General features: G+C 38.2%; 1 protein-coding gene across 3 annotated transcripts in view; it reads right to left on the bottom strand.

The window, feature by feature from the left end:
* The window catches only part of ADCY8 (adenylate cyclase 8), a gene marked incomplete at both ends in the record, with an annotated part of 223274 nt that overhangs the window by 161014 nt on the left and 42269 nt on the right, over positions 1–19991 (bottom strand). For all 3 annotated transcript variants that reach the window (XM_080695322.1, XM_080695323.1, XM_080695324.1), the window contains one exon: positions 11994–12143. In XM_080695322.1, the coding sequence (XP_080551448.1) occupies positions 11994–12143 (150 nt within the window). The remainder of the gene's footprint in view (positions 1–11993; positions 12144–19991) is intronic.

Here is a 19991-nt window from a genome sequence, read left to right as displayed (position 1 = left end):
CTGGCACCTAACTTAGGGCTTGAGCACAGTGTGCATTCTAAGGGCAGTAACCTAATTGGATAGTGATACTTCATTTGTCACCATTATGCACACTCTGAAGAAGGCTCTGAGGGGGGAGATGTCCATTAGTATAGAATCTTGGTTGGATTTCAGTGCCTTAGCTGAGTCTTCAACAATGAAGCAAAGTCAATCAAGTGCACCGGATGTTTCCTGGACCAAGCTGTGGCAGAAGCTTCCTAGCAATGGAACCCATGCAGATACAAAGCTGGTCAGGGAGGAACACTGTCCACCTCGGAAAGTTACCTTCTGTCATTATAAGCAGTTTCTTGCACTTTGTGTGTAGGTTAGGATGAAAATAGAAACTTTGGTAGAGAAAAACCCCAAGAGCATACCCTTGCATCCCGCGAGAAAGGCAAGAGTAAGTTTCTGATTAAGTCCAGACCAGTCGTAAGATTTGGGATGGAATCCTTTTGGAGAAGCCTTAATAGGAAAAGACCCCTCTGAGCCTCTGTGCCTACTTCCCTGGGTAGCTTCTTTAAGTACTTCACTGTTTCTTTGCCCTACATTAAACCATCCATCCGATTTCCCCCATCTCTATGTGCATTCCCATCCACCATATCACAGGCCTCTGTGACAACTGTGTGATGGTCCTGGGTAGTTTGTAACATGAGGTGAGCTGTTCTCCTTACTGCCAAGACCAAGTTGACTGGAGTTTCCTGTTATTTGAGACTCACAGAGGGTCTTCGGTTAGGAGAGGGCCAGTGCCCTCTGAATGAAGGGAGGGAGGGAGGGCATATGATGCCGCATGGGTTGGGAGAAGATTTCATTTGGTATACACACTCTGGAACAAGCCTCTGTAGGTCTGAATACTTACTAGTTGTTATGTAAATAGCTCTGCAACTTACTCTCTGTTATTTAGTGTCTCTGGTTTTTTGTTTCCTCGTCTACATCATAGAGACAAAGGTACAGTCTACCTTGTACGGTTTCTCTGAGGATTACATAATTTATGCAAAGTACATAGTATGGCTCCCCACACATGGTAAATGCTCTCTAAACGCTTGTCCTGGTTCATTCCATCCAAGCAATGTCTCAGGTGGAGAGAGGTCACCAAGAGATCATATTTCAGTGGGAATTTGTGTTGGTTTCCTGGCATTGCCACAAGTGACTACAAAATTTGGTGTCTTTAAACAATAGAAATTTGTTATCTCATAATTCTGGAAGTCAGAAGCCTTACATCAAAGTGTTAGTCCATTTTCTGTTGCTAATAACACAGTATCACTGACCATTTAAATTATGAGGAATGGAGTTTGCTTTGACTCATGGTCAGGTCAAAGTTGAGGTGCTGTATCTGGTAATGATATTTGTGCGAGTCCCAAGGCGGAACTGGGCATCCAAAAGGCAGGAAGTTGGTAACGAACTTGGACAAATGTACAGCAGACCCACTACTGAGAAAAACTCATTAATCATTAATGACACAAATTCATTAATCCATTCATGAAGGCAGAGTCATGAATGGATCACCTTTCAAGTGTTCCACCTGGTCCTACCTCTTAACATTGTATAATGGAGGTTAAATTTCAATGTGAGTTTCAGAGGGGACAAACCACATTCAAATCATAGCCTTAGGGTAGTTGTTTTTCTGGGGGTTCGGATGGAGAAACTCTCCTGGACACTGTCACGCTCCTGACTTCTTCCAGCAGCCCCTGTAGGTGTGCTGTCCCCATTTCAACCTCTGTCATCATACAGTGTTCTCCTTGTGTTTTGTCTTCCTCTGTCTCTGAGATTCTCTGTGTTAATAAGGTCAGGCATCATATTAAATGAGGGCCCGCCCTAACATACTATGAGTTCATTTTAACTTGAATACATCAGTAAAGACCTATTTCCAAAGAAAAACTTTGTGAGATTTGAATAGACATGAGTTTAAGGGGGGCACAATTTAATCTACTATGCTAGTCATAGAGATAAAGTGAGTAGATTTAGATTTCAAAAGGATTGATCAGCTATAGCAGGGAGATAAAGTTGGGAGGACCTAGGGGCTGTTACAGTGACACAGAAGATAAATAGAGAAGGGAGAAAGTCAGAAAGGTAAGGGAGAAAACAAAAGATCACCAGGAAGGAGAACCAGTTGTTCATGATTGTAACAGGACTTTAGGAAGGGTGGTGGTGAATAGTAGTGTCTTGAAGAACTGGTGAACAAGTGATATTCCTCAGTAATATAGGAAATCCTAGAGGAAGGAAAGCTTTGGTGAGGGAAAGATCAAGGCCTGCTCAATAAACAAGAAGGAAACGATGATTTCACACTCTACCAGGTTTCATTTTTGCCTTGAGAAAAGAATTTTTCGTCTGTCCCAACTTTGTGGATCCCAATTGTTAATCAAGAACAGTTTCCATGTTTTTAAAAGATCAACTTAAAATTTATAGATTTTCACGAGTGATTTACAGAATGGCATTGTGTCGCAGTAGCCGCCCACATAACGGATTCACTCGCTTGTTCCACTGAGTGAGGCTTTCCGATGCTGGGTGCTCTTTTCCAGTCACCCTACCTCCCCCATCACACACATCTGCTCCATCAGTTGTGTCCTCTTTTACCACGAGGCAGCAAAGCTTGTTTCCAAATCTGTTTATGTTGGTTGTCTTGCCATTGCTATAACCAAATTTAGCTGAGTATGGTGTAAATAACAACATAGAAGTATGAAAAGAAAACAGGTTTTTGTTTAAAAGCCAATCACTAAGCCAAATATGAGAAGAAGGAAAAAGGAAGGGAAGGGGGTGGGAATTGGGAAAGGGCTCAATGAAGGATGTGTGCATGTATGCCTTTACCATCTTGTACTCCATTAAGATGTATGACTGTAATGCACCAATTTAAAAACTAAGAAGAGGAAAAGAAAATAAACATAAGATGAACACAGGAAAATACCAGAGTTTTATTTTAAAAACAATGCTTTCAAATGAAGTCTGGGCAAGGTATTCACAAAACAGTTGGATAAAGCAAACCAATTCTAAAATGGTTTTGTATCAAGCTTATTCTGAAAGTGCCGTTAGATTCTCTTCCCCCTTTTTATGACTGACCTACTTTGGGTGGGGTTTATGCAAATTCAGATAAAATACATGATTTCAGGCCTGGGTCATTTAAAAAATACCTATTTTTCTTCTGCTCTGTTCTACCAATTTTAAAATGTGACTTTAGTTGAATCAAGGTCACAGAGGAGCCTGCCTTCCCTTCAACATTTTCTAGCTGGACTTCAGCTTCCAGCTCCAGCTCCTTTAATCAAAATTCTCAGCACACATTTATGAGCTAAAAAGCCCCCATGCGGCTTGCCGGCTGCCCCTCAGCTTCTCCAGGCTGGATCAAAGGTGCTGAGGGCTGCAGTAGTGATTGATTTCTTCCTTCTCTTTTCAACTGCCTCTGGAAATGTTAACTGTATGCAAATGAACACAGGGTGCTGGCCTCTCTTTGAATCTGGGGGAATGTTTAAAATCAGTGCTGCTTGTCGATGCCAAATATGAATAAAAGCACCAATAGCAAGAAGGAAATTGTAGTCAATAGAATCAAGTGTCTTCTGCTGTGACACTCAGGAGGGACCTGGGCCGTGCAGTAGTTGAAGGATCAACTATGACTCCCCCAAACACTCATTCATCAAGGCCTTGCTATACCAGTCAGTGAGGCAGGTGATTTATACACACACACACACACACACACATACACACACACACACACACACACACACACACACACACACACAGTTTCCTCAAAACAGCCTTGAGATGAAGGGTCTTTCATCCTTGGCAGGTGAAGGGTTGAACGTTCAGAGAGCTTAAATAGTATACTTAAGGTCACCTAGATATGGAGTTAGAACTAGGCATCAACTAGGCATCCAAGTTTGTTCTTTTTTTCTTTTTTTTTAGGTGCCAAACATTTTATTTTATTTAAAATTTTTTTTATTGGTGCACTGTATTCATACATCATAATGGGATTAAAAAAAAAAACTTTTGCAGACATACATGCACACATCACCCAGTTAGCCCCAACCCGATCTCCACCCCGTTCCCTCCCCATCCTTCCTTCCCATGCTTGGCTTACTGGTTGACATCTAGTATTATAGCAATTTATCCAAAATTAACAATGATAATCTAACATAACAGTTTCATTTGTCTGATACCAAGCTTTTGATGACTTAAAGATAACATTTCAATATTTCTTTTTTGCTTTCTTTCTTATCAGAGGATATGTTTTTCTTTTTTTTTTTTAGGTGAAACTATCATACATTTATTTATTTATTTTTCAGAAAAAAAATCTATCCTAATATGAAATATGGACTCTAGATACCCAAAGCTGCCACTCTCTCCACCATCCAAGAAAATGCAACTAATGCACTGGAAAGATTGCAAAGAGCCAGGCAGGCAGATGGGATACAGGAATTGGTGGTGGCTTTCACGTGGAGTAAACATGGTCCTTCAGAGACACAGAAAGATCAAAGGCCATTCACGTTGGGACTCTGCTCACTGGTTTGCACTTTCCAGGCAAACAGAAGGAACCTGGTGCTGGTCCTCATACAAGGCAGAATGATAAAGATCTCTCTTAACTAAAAATGTCCAAGTGCCAAAGCAAAAGAAACAACTTATGGCTGGAAACACTGGAGGAGGCTACTTAAAGGAGGGACATCTGAGCATCGGATTGGCGAGATATTTTACAGAAATAGCCCTACCATTTGTAGAGTTTCTTACAGTTTAAATAACACGTTTTTCAGGCATTATGTTATTTGACTCTCAAAACACACCCATGGGTTAGGGCAAGAATTATCATTTCCAATTGAGAGATGAAACTCACACAGATAGTGGTGCAATGACTTGTTCAGTCATCCCAGCAAGTTAGAAATAGAATGAGACAAACATCTACGACAGTGCTACCCAACAAAAATGCAATGAGAGACACATGTGGGATTTAGAAATCCTCAGTGCCTCTGTTAAAATTTAGAGTTGAAATTCATTTTAATAGCAGAGTTTGATATGTAATTAATGAAGAGTGAGTAGGTAAAGGATTATTAATGAGATTATTTATATCCCCCTTTTTATATTGTCTCCAAAATCTTTTTTTAATTTATTATTTTCCTTTTAAATTTTTTTATTGGTGCATTATATTCAAACATCATATTGAGATAAAAAAAACTTGTGTGTACAAACATGTACACATCGCTGATTTGACCCCTACCCAATTCCCACCCCATTCCTTCCCCGTCCCTCCTTCCCTTGCTTGGCTTAGTGATTGACTTTGATATGTTTAAGTACATTGTGTGTTTTAGAGATTTTCCTCTTCCCCCCTCCTTTCTCCTCCTTTAGGTTGTCTTGTTTGCTCCTCTATAGGATTTCCTCTTTCAAGGGTTCCTCCTATGACCCATTTCTCCCTAACTCTCACATATTAGGGAAAGCATCTGATTTCTTATTTTTTGTGACTGACTAATCTCACTTAGCATAATGTCCTCCAGTTCCATCCATTTCCCTGAAAATGATGTAATTGAGTTTTTTTTTTTTTTGATGGCTGAGTAAAATTCCATTGTGTACATATCCCACAGTTTTGTAATCCATTCATCTGTTGATGGACATCTTGGCTGGTTCCATAGTTTGGCTATGGTGAATTGTGCAGCTATGAACATAGATACACATGCATTAGTTTGGGAGTTTGGTTTCTTTTCTTTTGGGTAGATACCGAGAAGTGGTATTGCTGGATCAAATGGTAGATTTGTTCCCATTCTTCTGAGATCTTGTGTGTGTTGCTTTACATTCACTGCTCATTTTAATTTAGATGCTCAATGTCTATGTGGGTTAATGGCTAACATATTGGACAGAGCAGTGATTGTATGACTCCTAGTCTTTCTATTCTACTCAACTATCTCACAAATATAGACAGATAAGAGAATAGGGCATCCCATGCAAAGATAGCAATAGAAGCATGCCATTTGAGGGCCTGTCAGGACACAATTGGTACCTCAAAAATAATAATGAAAAAAGTTGAATGAAGAGTTAAGATAATCAACAATGGATGGGAAATCGCCCTGTAAAACTCTGCCACAGGAAGAGCATTTTCCAAATCTTTTTGTTCTTGAATATTTGTGGGTGAAAAGATATTTGGAAAACCCAATTAATCATATCCACTATATGTCTAGTGTCCCCAATTTTCTTCCTAGTTTGCTTTTCATCTTCTAGAATCACAGATATTGTGAGGAACACAAATGAAACGTCAATTCCATCTCAAAGAATTTATAGCATAGAAACAAAATAAGGCAAGGGCTAGCAGAATATGTAGAGAGATTAACTCCATAAAGAAGTGTACAAATGAAACACTCATGGACGTCACAGTGGGAGGCCCAAAGAGGGGTTATGTGGCAGAGATGACATTTGAGCTGAGCTTTGAAGGATCGTTAAGATGGAAGGATAAAAAGGAGGTCAGACTAGGTAGGGAGGAAAACATGCTCAATGGGTTACATGGAATGTGTAGGAAACAGTGAAAATTCTAGTATAAACTAAAGAATAATGAATTTGAGATGTGTTAATAAACAGAAAAGGCTGAGATGTATGGATGGCCTATGGGTGGCTTCAAATGTAAAAGATGGAGGACAACAGAAAAATAGCTAGCTGGCAGGAGGCTGAAGAGGTTTCAGAGATATAGTGAAAAGATCCCTCTAGTTGGTCTGTAGAAGGAAAAAATATTCTGAAGTGTTGTCACTTTTAGGTTATCCATGATTCTTCCATGAATAGATGAATGAATAAATGAATGAATGAATGAATGAATGAATTACAAAGCTCTGCCTTACTAGTTAACAGCATCCATAGTTTAAAAAACCATCTCACAAGATGCTATAAGGCACCAGTATAAATCAAAACAGCTAACTCAGAACTCAGCAGGAAACCCAACTTTCTCATCCAATCTATTGTCCGAATCACTAGTTCACACCACTATTGTCTAAAAAAGATATTTAAGTTAAATCAAATTGCTTTAATAAAGCTAAAACATCTGCTGTATTTAAAAATAATCTCCCTGCTGCTGTAACATATGGTGTCATCCTAAACTTTATGCCAGTGCCCCTAGAGCTTCTGAGATACTTCGAAATGCCATGATTATCATAAGGAGGGTTATGAAATTCTCAAAGCTAAAAGAAAAACAATTAATTCACTTTAATATTTAAAACAAATATGGGCCATTTGGATCATTTGGGAGGAGAAATGGGATTACACAAACCACAATAATTAGAATCTAACTCCCCAAAGAGAGATGTTCCAAGATATAGTTTCCAGATGGAAAATTCCCCCAGCAGGTCTATTTAAGAGGCACATTCAGCTTGTCCCAGTGTCTCCTGAATCATATAAGAGATTTTCCTGCAACCAAATTTTTAATGTGGCATGATGGGCACAGGTCTCTTTATTTTTGTGAAGAAGAGTTATTTTAATATTCCTGTAGGTAGAAATAGAGCCAGGAGCCAACATTTAAGTTCAACATAACTCAGTTAAGTGAATATTAATCAGAAGATCTCATTTTTCAGTCCCTGTGCTAGATAAATGCCAGAGAATCAGATTAATTACATTTTAGTATAACTAGTTTTTAGTGGTCATGGAGCATGAAAAATGTAGATTAGTGAATTTCAGAAAGTGTAACACATTCTCTAATAGTGTGAACTCTCCTGGTCTGATGAAGACTTAAGAGAAACATTACACCTCTACTTGTGGATTAGAATCAGCTTTGTGGGGAAGAGATGCTGGAGCAGAAGAGTAGAAGCACTGTAGGAGGAGGGTAGGCTTTCCAGGCTTAAAGAACCACAGGGCACAGAGTGATGAAATAGCATGGAGGGTGCTCATGGTCATTAGGTGCAAAGTGAGAAGAAGATGCTAAGAAAAAACCTGGGGAGAAAAGAGAGCGTTAGGTCCTGGAAGGCTTTTGGGGCCACACATGGGGGTTAGCCCAACATTGGTGTGAACTGGTGGCTCAGACACAGCTTGAACAAGAGAGTCATGTTTGATCATGGTCATGGGAGGCCTATCCTGCTGTGATGCGTGATAACAATGTCATCATTGTCGATGTCATCAAAGAGCATCTTCTTTGATATGCCTGGAAAAATTATCTCTCATAGGCTAGGAAATGTCCATTTTTGATCCACACCTCAACCCTTTGCATCTTCATTATGCACATGCTATACCCACAGAATCAAGGTCTCCAGAGGGGAGCAATTTATCTAAGTTCCCACAGCCAGGAAACACAGTAAGTGTTATTGTACTTTATTCTTCTAGTAATGGAAAAATTTTCTTTTAATCCTTCATGGCACTGGCACTGAACCAGGCCAGGACTTTGGGATGGAGAATAGATTAGAGGGAGAGATAATGGAGACCAAGAGAACAGATAGGATATGATTCTATGCTTCACATTAGTTGCAGTTGGTGATAACATTTAAAAAAAGGAGGAAAGGGAAGGAAGTGGTTTTTGCCTTCCTAAGGGAAGAGGACAATATGTGCTCATGCTCAACCTCTCACAGCCGACTATCTAAAAGTGTCAGCATATCGGCTCATTTGATAATTTCTGCTTGGTGGTGTGCCAGCTACTTTGGAAAGAAGGTGGGGTGTTATAAAGTTGAGTGTCACCTACAAGGAGCTTAGTTAAAGTTTAGTTTAAAATGTTTTGAAGAGACATTGAGCAAAATGTTTTCACATTTGCTTATTCGTTGACACCAAGGTCCATGTGTGCAATTTCAAGATATCTAAAAAGAAGCTCTTTCTCTTCCATACTTGATAAAACTCCACAAATCAGGAACTGATTGCTAGTCACTATGATAGACCCAGTGCCAAGCAGAGCTCCCTATGCATAAAAGACCTTCATTAAACAAGTTGATTCAGGATCAAACAAGTCATTTTTTACATGTTTCTTTTGTATCCTACTATGAGAAAAAGCCAGTGCTTGAAAATTCCCAGAAAACGCGAGCATTTCTGTGGAATGTGACCTATTTGTTCCCACATTTATAATTGAAAAAAATACTATAAATATCCTTTGGGATAATTATCTAAAGAAAAGCATTTACTGTCATTTAGGCCTCTATAGGGACTCCTTCACAGGGCGTAGAATTTGTAACAGTTATAGCAGTATAATTATCTCCAATAAGAGATAAATGGAGATGAATTTGCCAATAACACATGATATTTAAAACTATCATGTGGAGGGATGGATTCTCATGATGAGCTCTGATTGCTGTGTACCTAAGGAGAATCACCATTCTGGTTTACCTCCATATAAATAACCCTAGGTTATTTCAGCAGAGACAAGCCAATTTATAATGTTTTCTCAAATGAGCCCTCTTGGGCCTGAGCTATGTTGGCTGAATCATATACATAATTAGGCACAATGATGCTAATAGAAACTCTTCACTGAGCAGCAAAGACATTGGCACACAATATTTCCAACCATTAAGGAGAATTTCCAGGCAGGGTATTATTATCCTCTTGCTACGGACAGAGAAACAAAGACTCAGACCTCGCTCAGGCTCACTAAAATAGTAACTAAGCAAAGATTTCAAATCCTGGGCAGCCTTATTTGGAAGTCTCTGTTTTCTCTACAACACCACACTGCCCATCTGCCCCTGAGGGGGTTCTCAGGGGTAAAGGGAACCAGCAGCGGGAATCAGATGTCCATGGAATATAACTTCAGTACAAAGTGATACAGAGCTAGCTGTCTTAGAGACTAGAGGAAGGAGGCCACTAACTTGACAGAAATACTTGATCAGAAACCTTTAGAGGATTTTGAACTACAGAAAGCTCGAGTGGATTTTCCTTAATTTTCACAACAAAGAACGTAGCATCAAAATACAGTCTTTTCTTGTCTTTTATCCATGAAAATGATGAGGCTGACTTAGAGTTCTGTACTGCTTTATATGCATTATCTCCTTTGAGGCAAGTACAGGGCTGAAGAGGAAGCCTTTGCTCATGCGTGGAACTGAGGCTCAGAATCAGTTGGCTTAGCTGGACCAACCAGGTAGTAAGAGAACTGATGCAAAGCCTAGTGCCCTTTTACCACGGGCGAGTTGTCTCTCGTTCTCATCTCCAAGCTATTCTTTTATTCCTCCTTCTACCAACTTTAAAATAAGATAGTGGAAGATGCTTCCACTGTGTTACATTACTGGATCACTATCATTCTGAGACACCCAAATTGTAACATTGAAAACGAAAAAAAAAAAAGACTCATGGAAGTGATAAGGCCATCATTTTCAGATTCTCCAAAATTTCATAAGTGCTGCAGAAGAGGCTTCCCAGACAAATCACCCACAATGCAGCTCCTGTTGTGATAGAGCATCAAGAAGAGCCGAATCAATTATTAATAGGGTAGCATTCTCTGAACTGGCACAAGTCCCATGAAGAGAGTGACGTACCAGTCTGGCAACTGCTCTGTTTTGTCCCAGAACATAACACACAGTCCTGGGAGATACTCACATTTATTGTACAAAGTGCTTTCTTCCTTGAAGTTCTTTTCCTAATTATTTCAAGAGCTATTCAGAGAAACTACAATAAAACTATTAATGAAGCTCTATAATTGCTTTAGTCATTAACTTAGAAATTTCCTATTCTGAATTCTATGACGTCAACGTAGGATGTGTGAGTTCTGTAAGTCTTCTCTATGCCCTTGGTGATATTATATGTTGGTGGAAGGCAAGTATTAGAAAGTTAAGTTCAACCTGTCTGCCTCCTCCAATATCACACAGGCCTGGATTCAATCACTTCATAAATCCATGTTTTCCTAATTATTTGATCAAATGAATTGTGAAGGGAATGTGGACCCTTTTAGAGGTCTTTTGTTGTAATTTCTTTTATTTTCTTTTTTTGTTTGTAATTTCTTAAACCACCATTTCCCATAGTTTAAAACAACAAGTGTGTCAGAGTACATAAGTAATACATTATGTAAAGAAATAGAGCCCAGTATAGTAGAACGAATATACTTCTTATGCATAGAATTCCCACAAACATGTAAACTTAGTAGACGTGTTGATTCTAAAACCAATTTCCAACACATCTTTGATATATTTCTTTAATAATTATTTTCAGAAGTAATTACGTGCAGGGATTTTGAACATATGAATAGCTTTAATAGGAACATGTTTTCGATTCTTTGAAAGCTCATTTAATTTTGAAGAAACGTATCATTTGAAAACAAAAGTATTGTTTAAGTGTCTAAAGCATCTACCTAGCCAAGATGTCCAAGACCTTCCTTCATTTCAAACTCCTAGAACAGGAGCTCATTGCTTCTACCCCATCCATATCCAACCTCCTTAGCCTACTCTATTCTGTATTCTGGGATAGGCATTAAGTCCATGAAATTTATTTTGTAAAATATTTCTTGTGAGTCAGATGTGGTGGTGCTCACTTGTAATCCCAGTACTTGGGAGGCTGAGACAAGATGATCACAGAATTGTGGCCAGCCTCAGCTACTTAGTGAGGCCCTCCACAACTTAGTGAGACCCTACTTTAAAATAAAAAAAAATAGGACTGGGGAGTGTCACTTGGAGGTAGAATACTCTTGGGTTCCATCCCCAGTTCTTCAAGAAAAAATAATTTCTTTAGAAATGTGTGTTCTTTTAAGAGTTTACTGTATAAATTCCTATGCAGTGAAAATTTCTATCTGTAATAAGTTATAATTTCAAAGGAGGAGGTAACAGATGAGAATGTAGAGGATAGTTAGGAAACATGACCTTCTTCATTAACATAGATGTCAGTCAAAGGTGTCAGAAAAACTTCATGCCTACAATTTTTTTATTTCTTGAGGGGGTCAATTAGTGGAATGGAGAGAATAAGACCAACTTGCTTTGACATGTAAATCTAACATAACTATTTTAGATTCTGGGATCCCATGACACAAACTCTAAGAGAGCACTTTCATGTTAAGATGTGTTTGGGTGGAAAAGAAAAAGTACATGTGACTGTGAGACTATCTGGGAGATGCCAGGACACACAGCCCCGCCAGTTGGTACCTGTCTCTGGTTCTCTGTCTCCAGACGCAGCCTGGCCTCCACACACCTCCGGGTCTCCAGGAAGGCTTGGCGCTGGGCCCGATCCGACAGGTAACTGATGAATATCCCAGCTGTGTTCATACACATGAATAGCACTACTTGGGCCATGACCTGAAACAGAATGTCCAAAAGATCTTGGTCAGGTGGTTAAAGCAACACATGTGTAGAGGCAAAAAGGAAAACGTAAGAAAGTAAGTATATCAAATGTCAACGACAAATCTTAAGCTAGACATGGTGGCACATGGTAATAATCTCAGTACTTGGGAGGCTGAGACAGGAGAATTGCAAATTTGTAGCCAGTCTCAATCACTCAGTGAGACCCTCAAAAACTTAGTGAATATTAATAAATAATCAAATAATTGATAATATTCATATTAAGTAATAATAATATACCAGAATATTAAAATAATATCAAATAATAATCAAATAAATGTTATTTTGAGTAATCAAAATAATAAATAAAAGAGTGCTGGGTATATAGCTTGGAGGTAGAATGCCCCTGAATTCAATCCCTAATCAACACACACACACACACACACACACACACACACACACACACACACATCCTAATGTAGCAATATGAGGTTTTCTAGCATATTCACAAAGCCATGCCTTTATTCAGTTCTCCAGTCAAATGTCACCCTTCAGAGAGGCCTTTTTTTGACCACTCTGATCAACTTGAAGTTTCTTCCTCCTCAGGTTTAGGTCAGAACTTGGACTAGAAACCTGAGATTTACTGGGCTTCCTTTTTATGACTCTCCCTTATCTTCCTTCATCAGTGGCCGATGTGTTGAGCTTTTACAGCCTGGGATCAGGTGGAGGAAGGGGAAGAGCAGTGGGAAAGGCATTCCTGGAGTCCTCTGCTGTGCTTTGGTAGAACTGAAGTCTTGTTTGCGACTCAAGAAGAGATGTCCTATTTCTCTACTTCTTTTGATCTTCATTTCCATTATTTTATTACTAGGCACCAGAATCTCTTTGCTAGACTCTTAAATTGGGCTTCCAACTTTAAGCTTTGTCCCCTCGTCACATAGCTCTCCTGAAAGGAAAGCAGCATGCTCTTGGAGTGGACAAATAGAGGGAAGGGGTAGCATCACATGAATTCTTTATTTTCATTTGAGGGGAGGTCATAGTTTGTAGAGTGTAAGGTAGCCAAAACTTCAAAATAAATCCCAGGTGCTCAAAAGAAGCAAAGAACTCTAACTGGCTGTAAGTGAGTGATCCTAGAGAAAAGAGAACCGGTGAGATGGAACTTGAAATCCATGTATAAACTTTCCCCTGTATCACACATGCACAGGGTATAGCAAGCGATTGAGGGAAGGATACAATAACTGAACTGAGATTTGAAATGAAGTCCAAAGGCCAAAGATTTTCATTTAACTCCAACCAAGTTAATCACCTGTCAAAATGAAACAGGACAAAAGAAAAATCACAGAGAGTACGAGGATGTAAGAGAATGTAGATTCCCAGAGAATGCAAGATTATTCATAGGTGACCCACATAGCATTCACCAATGTGGCCCATCCTCAAGAGGAAAGATAATCAACAAACACACATTCTGATCTGACCCAGATTTTGGAATTAACAGGCAAAAATTATAGCAGCTCTGATAACTCTACTCAGTGATATAAAGGTAAGTATTATAATAATGAATGAAAAGATAGGATATGAGTGGAGAGATAGAAAAAAACATACACACACACAAAAAAATCCAAGAATTGAAAACCATAACACATGAAATGAAAACATGCAGTGGATTATGCTAATCACAGAAAAGGTAGGAGGCAGGTTAGAGTCAGGAAACCTAAAATTATATCAATAGCACAAGCCCATTCTGCGTGGCAATATTTAAAGGCCTACCACAGGAGGGAATGATAGGAGTGGGGGGGGGCAGGAGAAAGCTCATGTGAGGTAATAATGCACCAATAAAAGCACACACACACACACACACACACACACACACACACACACATATTATATATTTACAAGGCCTAACATACATGCTATTGGACTCAAAAGATTAAGGACAGTGTAATTTTTTGGAAGAAATAATTTTTGCAGCTTTTATAAAGGCAAAAAGTTACAGATTAAAGAAACCCAGACCTCCACTCAGCTTAAATGTAAGTACAATTGTGCCTGTGCATGTCAGAGTCAGAATGCTAATAGACAGATTCTGAAAATTAGAAGATTCACATACAGGGGGTGACTCACTAGTGATAAGAATGATTTTCAGGTTAGATACATAACCTACGTGTTATCTGTAAGAGATGCTCTTAAAATATAACAGATATAAAAAGTTTGAAATTCAAAACAAAATAAAATTGGTTTTGTTGTACAAATACCAAATGAAAGAAAAAAAATGCATTACTAGTAATGAACAGGGTCACTAAATGATACAACATTTAATTCCAAAAAGTGTTTAATTCATCAGGATGATGTAAAAAATTTGAACTTGAACACATCTATAATGCAGCCTCAAAATACAATTAAAATATGATATGAATTTATGTAATCATTTATAATTCAATCATTGCAGCAGCCTATTTTAATATTATTTTTCAGCAGTTAATATATCAAGCAGATAAAAAGATAATCAAAGGCAAAGACAACTTCAATAGCTCCTGTAATTAAGTGAGATTAGTAAGTCACAAAAAAGAAGATATCACATGCTTTCTCTAATATGCGAAAACTAAGGAGAAATGGGTAACAGGAGGAACTCTAGATGAAAAAGGAGATCCTACAGAGGAGCAAATAAGGTGACCTAACTGAGGGGATGGGAGGGGGGGAAGAGGGAAACTCTCTAAAGCACATGATGTACTAAACAAACATATTAAAGTCAATCACTAAGCCAAGCATGGGTAGGAGTGACCAGGAGGGAATGGGGTGGGAACTGGGTAAGGGCTAATTGGGCCATGTGTGCATGTATGTCTCCAGAAGTCTTTTAATTCATTAAGATGTATGACTACTATGCACCAATAAAAAAATAGAAAAAAGAACCTTGAAATGAAACAGTTTCTAGCAATTAGATAATACAAATTCTTTGAAGGTATACATTTAAAACTGTAAAATTGTATCGTACAATAGGACCTGAGGCAAACCTCAGCAAATTTCAAAGAACTGTCATCATGTAAACATAGTTCATGACTGCAATGTAATCAAGACCACATATTAAAACTCAGTAGTCCTTAGAGAGGGATTTATAGTCAAAATGCTTCCCTAAAAAAAGGGTTGCAAATAAATGTGCTAGCCATTCAACTTTATGGTCTAAATATGTAGAAGGAAGGAAAATAATGAAATAGGAGCAACAAGTAATGAAATAAAATACATAATGATAGAGAAGATTAATAAAGTCATTTGCTCTCTGAAGACGAATAAAACAGAAACACTTTCTACTCGCTAAATAGAGGGAAAAGGTACAAATACGCAACATTAAGGATAGGGAATTGGGTAATTAAAGATATTAAAAAATCAATAGGTAATAAAAATACACTATGAACTTTAATGCTAATCAGATTTTTAAATGAATTGATATAGTTTTGAAAAGATGTATTTGCCACAGCTGAATTAAGAAGAAAGGAAAAAAATTGAACAAATGTAAATTGAACAAATGTAATAAAAAGTCTTTCCATAAGGGAATCAACAAGCCCTGGATAGCTTCGTCAGAGTATTCTACAAGCAAGTACGAAATAAATAAATAAATTTAATCTTTTATCTCTTCCAGAGCATGGAAAATAAAGAACAACTCAGTTTATAAGGCTAGTGTAATCTTCATACCGACCAAAATCAATAGAGTTGGTATAAAAGTAATTAAAGGTAAAGCTCACAAACAAAGTTGGAGGGTAATTCTTATACATAATGAAACCTCAATGGATATAAAAGATAATTCAAATTGACTTTGATTTTTTATCAGGAATTCATTGGTAGTTTAATAAAACTTGCAACTTTTAAAAACCATAGAATCAGCTGGGCATTGTGTCACACCTCTGTAAACCCACAACTAGGGAGGCTGAAACAGGAGGATCACAAGTTCAAGGTGAGCCTTAGCAACTTAGCAAGACCCTCGGCAACTTAGTGAGAATCTGTTAAAAAAAAATAGGGATGGAGCTATAGCTCAGAGGTAGGATGCTCCTGTGTTCAAAACAAAATAAAACAAACAAAAAACAAACAAACAAATTTTATAGAAAAATCTCCATGTATAGGGGAAAGGAGGGTTAATAAATTTATATCCTTTCATTTAAAAAAATCTGAATTGCATTTCTCTGGTTGCTAATGATGTTGAATATTTTTCATATATTTCTTGGCCATTTGTATTTCTTCTTTTGAGGAGTGTCTATTTAGTTAATTTGCCCATTTTTTTATTGGGTTATTGATTTTTTAGCAGTGAGTTTGTGGAGTTCTTTGTATATATTAAATACTAGTCTTTTATCAGAGGAGTAGCTGGCAAAGATCTCCCATTCTGTTGGCTCTCTCTTGAGGTTCTTTATAGTTTCTTTTGCTGCACAGAAGCTCTTCAGTTTAATGAAATCTCATGTATTAATCTTTATTTTAATTTATTGTGCCTTTGTGGTCTTATTGAGGAAGTTTTTATCCCTGCCTATATGTTGGAGTGTTGGTTCTATGCCCTTTTCAAGTAACTGGGAACTTGGGGAGGGATCAGAAAGATTACAATGCACCAACAAAAATAAATGACTAAATAAATTAATTTCAGAATTAGAAGTCAATTTTCTCAATCACTATGTAGGACACCCTCAGAAAGAAAAGGAAAACTACTTAAAGAAAATATGCTTAAAAATGTGGATGCAATTATCACAAAATGTATTCAACATCAATCTCAAGTCTGTTCACTTGGGTAGGGAAGATGAGCATGATGGTATATGCCTGTAATGCTGGCTATTCTAGAGGCCGAGGTGGGAGAATGCTAGTTCAAGGCCAGTCTGGGCAACTTAAAAGATTGTCTCAGCTCAATGCAAAAAAAATAACAGGGACTTGGTATGTAGCTCAGTGGCACATCACTTGTTTAGCACCTGCAAAGTCCTGGGTTTCATTCCAGAACCACAAAACAACAATAACAACAACACGCAAAGAGTAGAAGGCATAAAAATAGATTAATATACTCATTGAATTAAAATTTAAAATTTCTATTCCACAAAAATTAAAATATAAAATAATTTCCATCTACAAACTGAGAAAAAGCATTTGTGATTCTTACAACCACCAAAGGGTTAACTTTTATCTTATGAATTTGCATAGGTATATAAGGAAAATATAATGCTATAGAAAACAAAGGCAAAATACTCAAACATGTTATTTCAGTGATGAGAAAATACGAATATGGAAATAAATGCAACATTATTAGTAAACTAGGAACTGTAAGTTAAAATTCATCATGGGAAACCAGTTCACACACCAGATAGTCTTTAAGAATTAAAAACATAGCCGGGTGTGGTGGTGCACACTTGTAATCCCAGCACTGGGGAGGCGGACATCAGAGAATCGAGGTTTGTGGAGTCTCAGCTACTTAGCGAGGCCCTTTGCAACTCAGTGGGACACTGTTTCAAAAATTAAAAAGAGACTAAAATATAGTGCTGGTTGTGTAGCCCAAAGGTACAATGCCCCTGGGTTCTATCACCAGTACCGCAAAAAAAAAAAAAAAAAAAAAGCGGGGGGGCATTGTCAAATTGACAAGGATGCTGGATGCTAGAGGAAATTTGAATTGATGTGGCTTCTTTGGCCTTACACATAAGTATTTAACTTATATATCCCTACAATTGCACCTTCACACCCCATACCTCAGAACCACCTTTGCAAGTGTACCCAGGAGACAAGCCCAGAGCAGCAATTTTCACAGGGACTTGGGACAGAAGTAATCTGAGCACCCATCAATAGCAGACAGGGTAAATATTTTGTGATGCACTTCAAAAATTAATTCATACTTAGCAGTGAAAACAAACATCAGTACATATATATATATATATATATATATATAATTAAAGTAGATAAGCACAGAAAATAAATAACATTGGGAAAAAGTGTGATTTAATGATTTAAAGTTAAAAAACCAAACCAAACAATATGCAGTCATAGATAGTGAGGTAGCATAAATGTCAATTTTGTCTCAATAAATTGTCAGTGACCAAACACTTAATAATATGCCACTCTGCCTAGGTTGTGGGAAAATAGTCACTCTCATACCTACCTAGTTGGAGAACATAGAAATTTGGCAATATCTATAAAAATGCATGACATTTATTCTCATTAGCCCAGAAACTACTTCTCTAGACTTATTTTGCAAATATCACTACCCGTTTGCAACGATCAAAGGATATAATATGGCTTATGATGGCCCATTATTGGGAATTACAAGCGACTCTAAACATAGGGTTGGTTAAATTACAAATCCATGTAATTGAGTAAGATATTAGGAGTAGAAAAAGCAAAGGGCTGTTTGCCATCATTTCACATGCGCAGACCTGGAAAGGCACTGAGCAATTCTGGAAACAGAAACTGAAGCTTCAGTTTACAATCAGTACCTTTTATATTTTGTGTATATTCATGTAGTCCCTACTAAATTTATTTTAGCTTTTCTAGGGAGTAATTGGGATACGAGAGGGACTTCAGATAATGAAGGAAAAACCCCAGTGGAGCGATGGAGGTGGTCTGGGGGAAGGGGATGTTGGTAGGTGGGAGGGAGAGTTCATGAAAAAAAAAAAAAACACTCTCCCTGATGTTATTTATATGCATGTGTGAATTTATCAACAACAATCTCAATCACGAACAGAGCAGGGGAGGAGCGAGGGAGCCAGAGAGCAGCTCACCAAGTGCTGTGTGCGTCCACGTTGCTATCACTGAACTTCATTATGATTGAGACTACAATGTACCAATAAATGGACATTAAAATAGAGAGATTTTATTTTATTTCATTTATTATTATTATTATTTTTTTTTTGGTGGTACTGGGGATAGAACCCAGAGGCTTTCTACCTCCAGGATACACTCCCAGACCTATTTTATATTTTATTTGGAAACAGGGTCTCACTAAGTTGCTGAGAGCCTCACTCAGTAGCTGAGGCTGGCTTCGAACATGTGTGATCCTCTTGTCTCAGCCTCCCAAGTGCGGGGATTACAAGCGTGCGCCACTACGCCCGGCTAAAATATAAAGATTTTATTTTATTTATTTATTTATTTATTTATTTATTTATTTATTTTTTTTTTTTTTTTTGCGGGTCTGAGGATGGAACCCAGGGGCATTTGACCTCTGAGCTACACCCCCTGCCCTATTTTTTGTTCTTTATTTTGAAACCGGGTCTCACTGAGTTGCAGAGGGCCTCACTAAGTAGCTGAGGCTATCCGCGAACCGCGATCCTCCAGGCCTCAGCCTTCCAAATGCTGGGATTACAAGCGTGCGCCACCACGCCCGGCTAAAATATAAAGATTCTAAATAGGTAAGTTTATCACCAAAAAAAAAAAAAAGAGAAAAATGTCGACTTCCTATGAGGACCCTAAAGTCTGCTGGATTCTCATCAGGTCATCTTGGCCAGTTCCTCCCTTCCCATTTGTTTTCTGCTATGTAATTTCACTTTCTATCCCCACCTCTGGGCCATCCAGAGGCTGGCCCCTCTGCCTTGGGCACTCTTCTCCAGACTTGTGGCCTTTCAGATCCTTCTTGTTCTTCAATTTCTGGACTTCATGTAGTTTTCTCAGAGATGATCCTTGATCACTTTACCAAAGGAAGATTCCTCTGTCACTCCTTATTCTTGCACCTGTGCATTTATCACAGATTGCTATAAAATATGTTTTCGCTTGCCTGCTAGGTTGATGCACGTCAGCCACACTGGGTGCTTAGGTCTACCTATACAAAGATGAGTTTTGTTTTAGCCCCTGATTGGCAAGTGCTCGGCACAGCGTTTATGAATGGCTCGGCACTCCGTAAGTGCTGGGGAGGTGTTGAATGAACCTATGAAT

This window comes from Muscardinus avellanarius (assembly GCF_963383645.1).
Source record: "Muscardinus avellanarius genome assembly, chromosome: 4".
Taxonomy (NCBI): domain Eukaryota; kingdom Metazoa; phylum Chordata; class Mammalia; order Rodentia; family Gliridae; genus Muscardinus; species Muscardinus avellanarius.
This window is presented reverse-complemented; position numbering and strand designations above follow the sequence as displayed.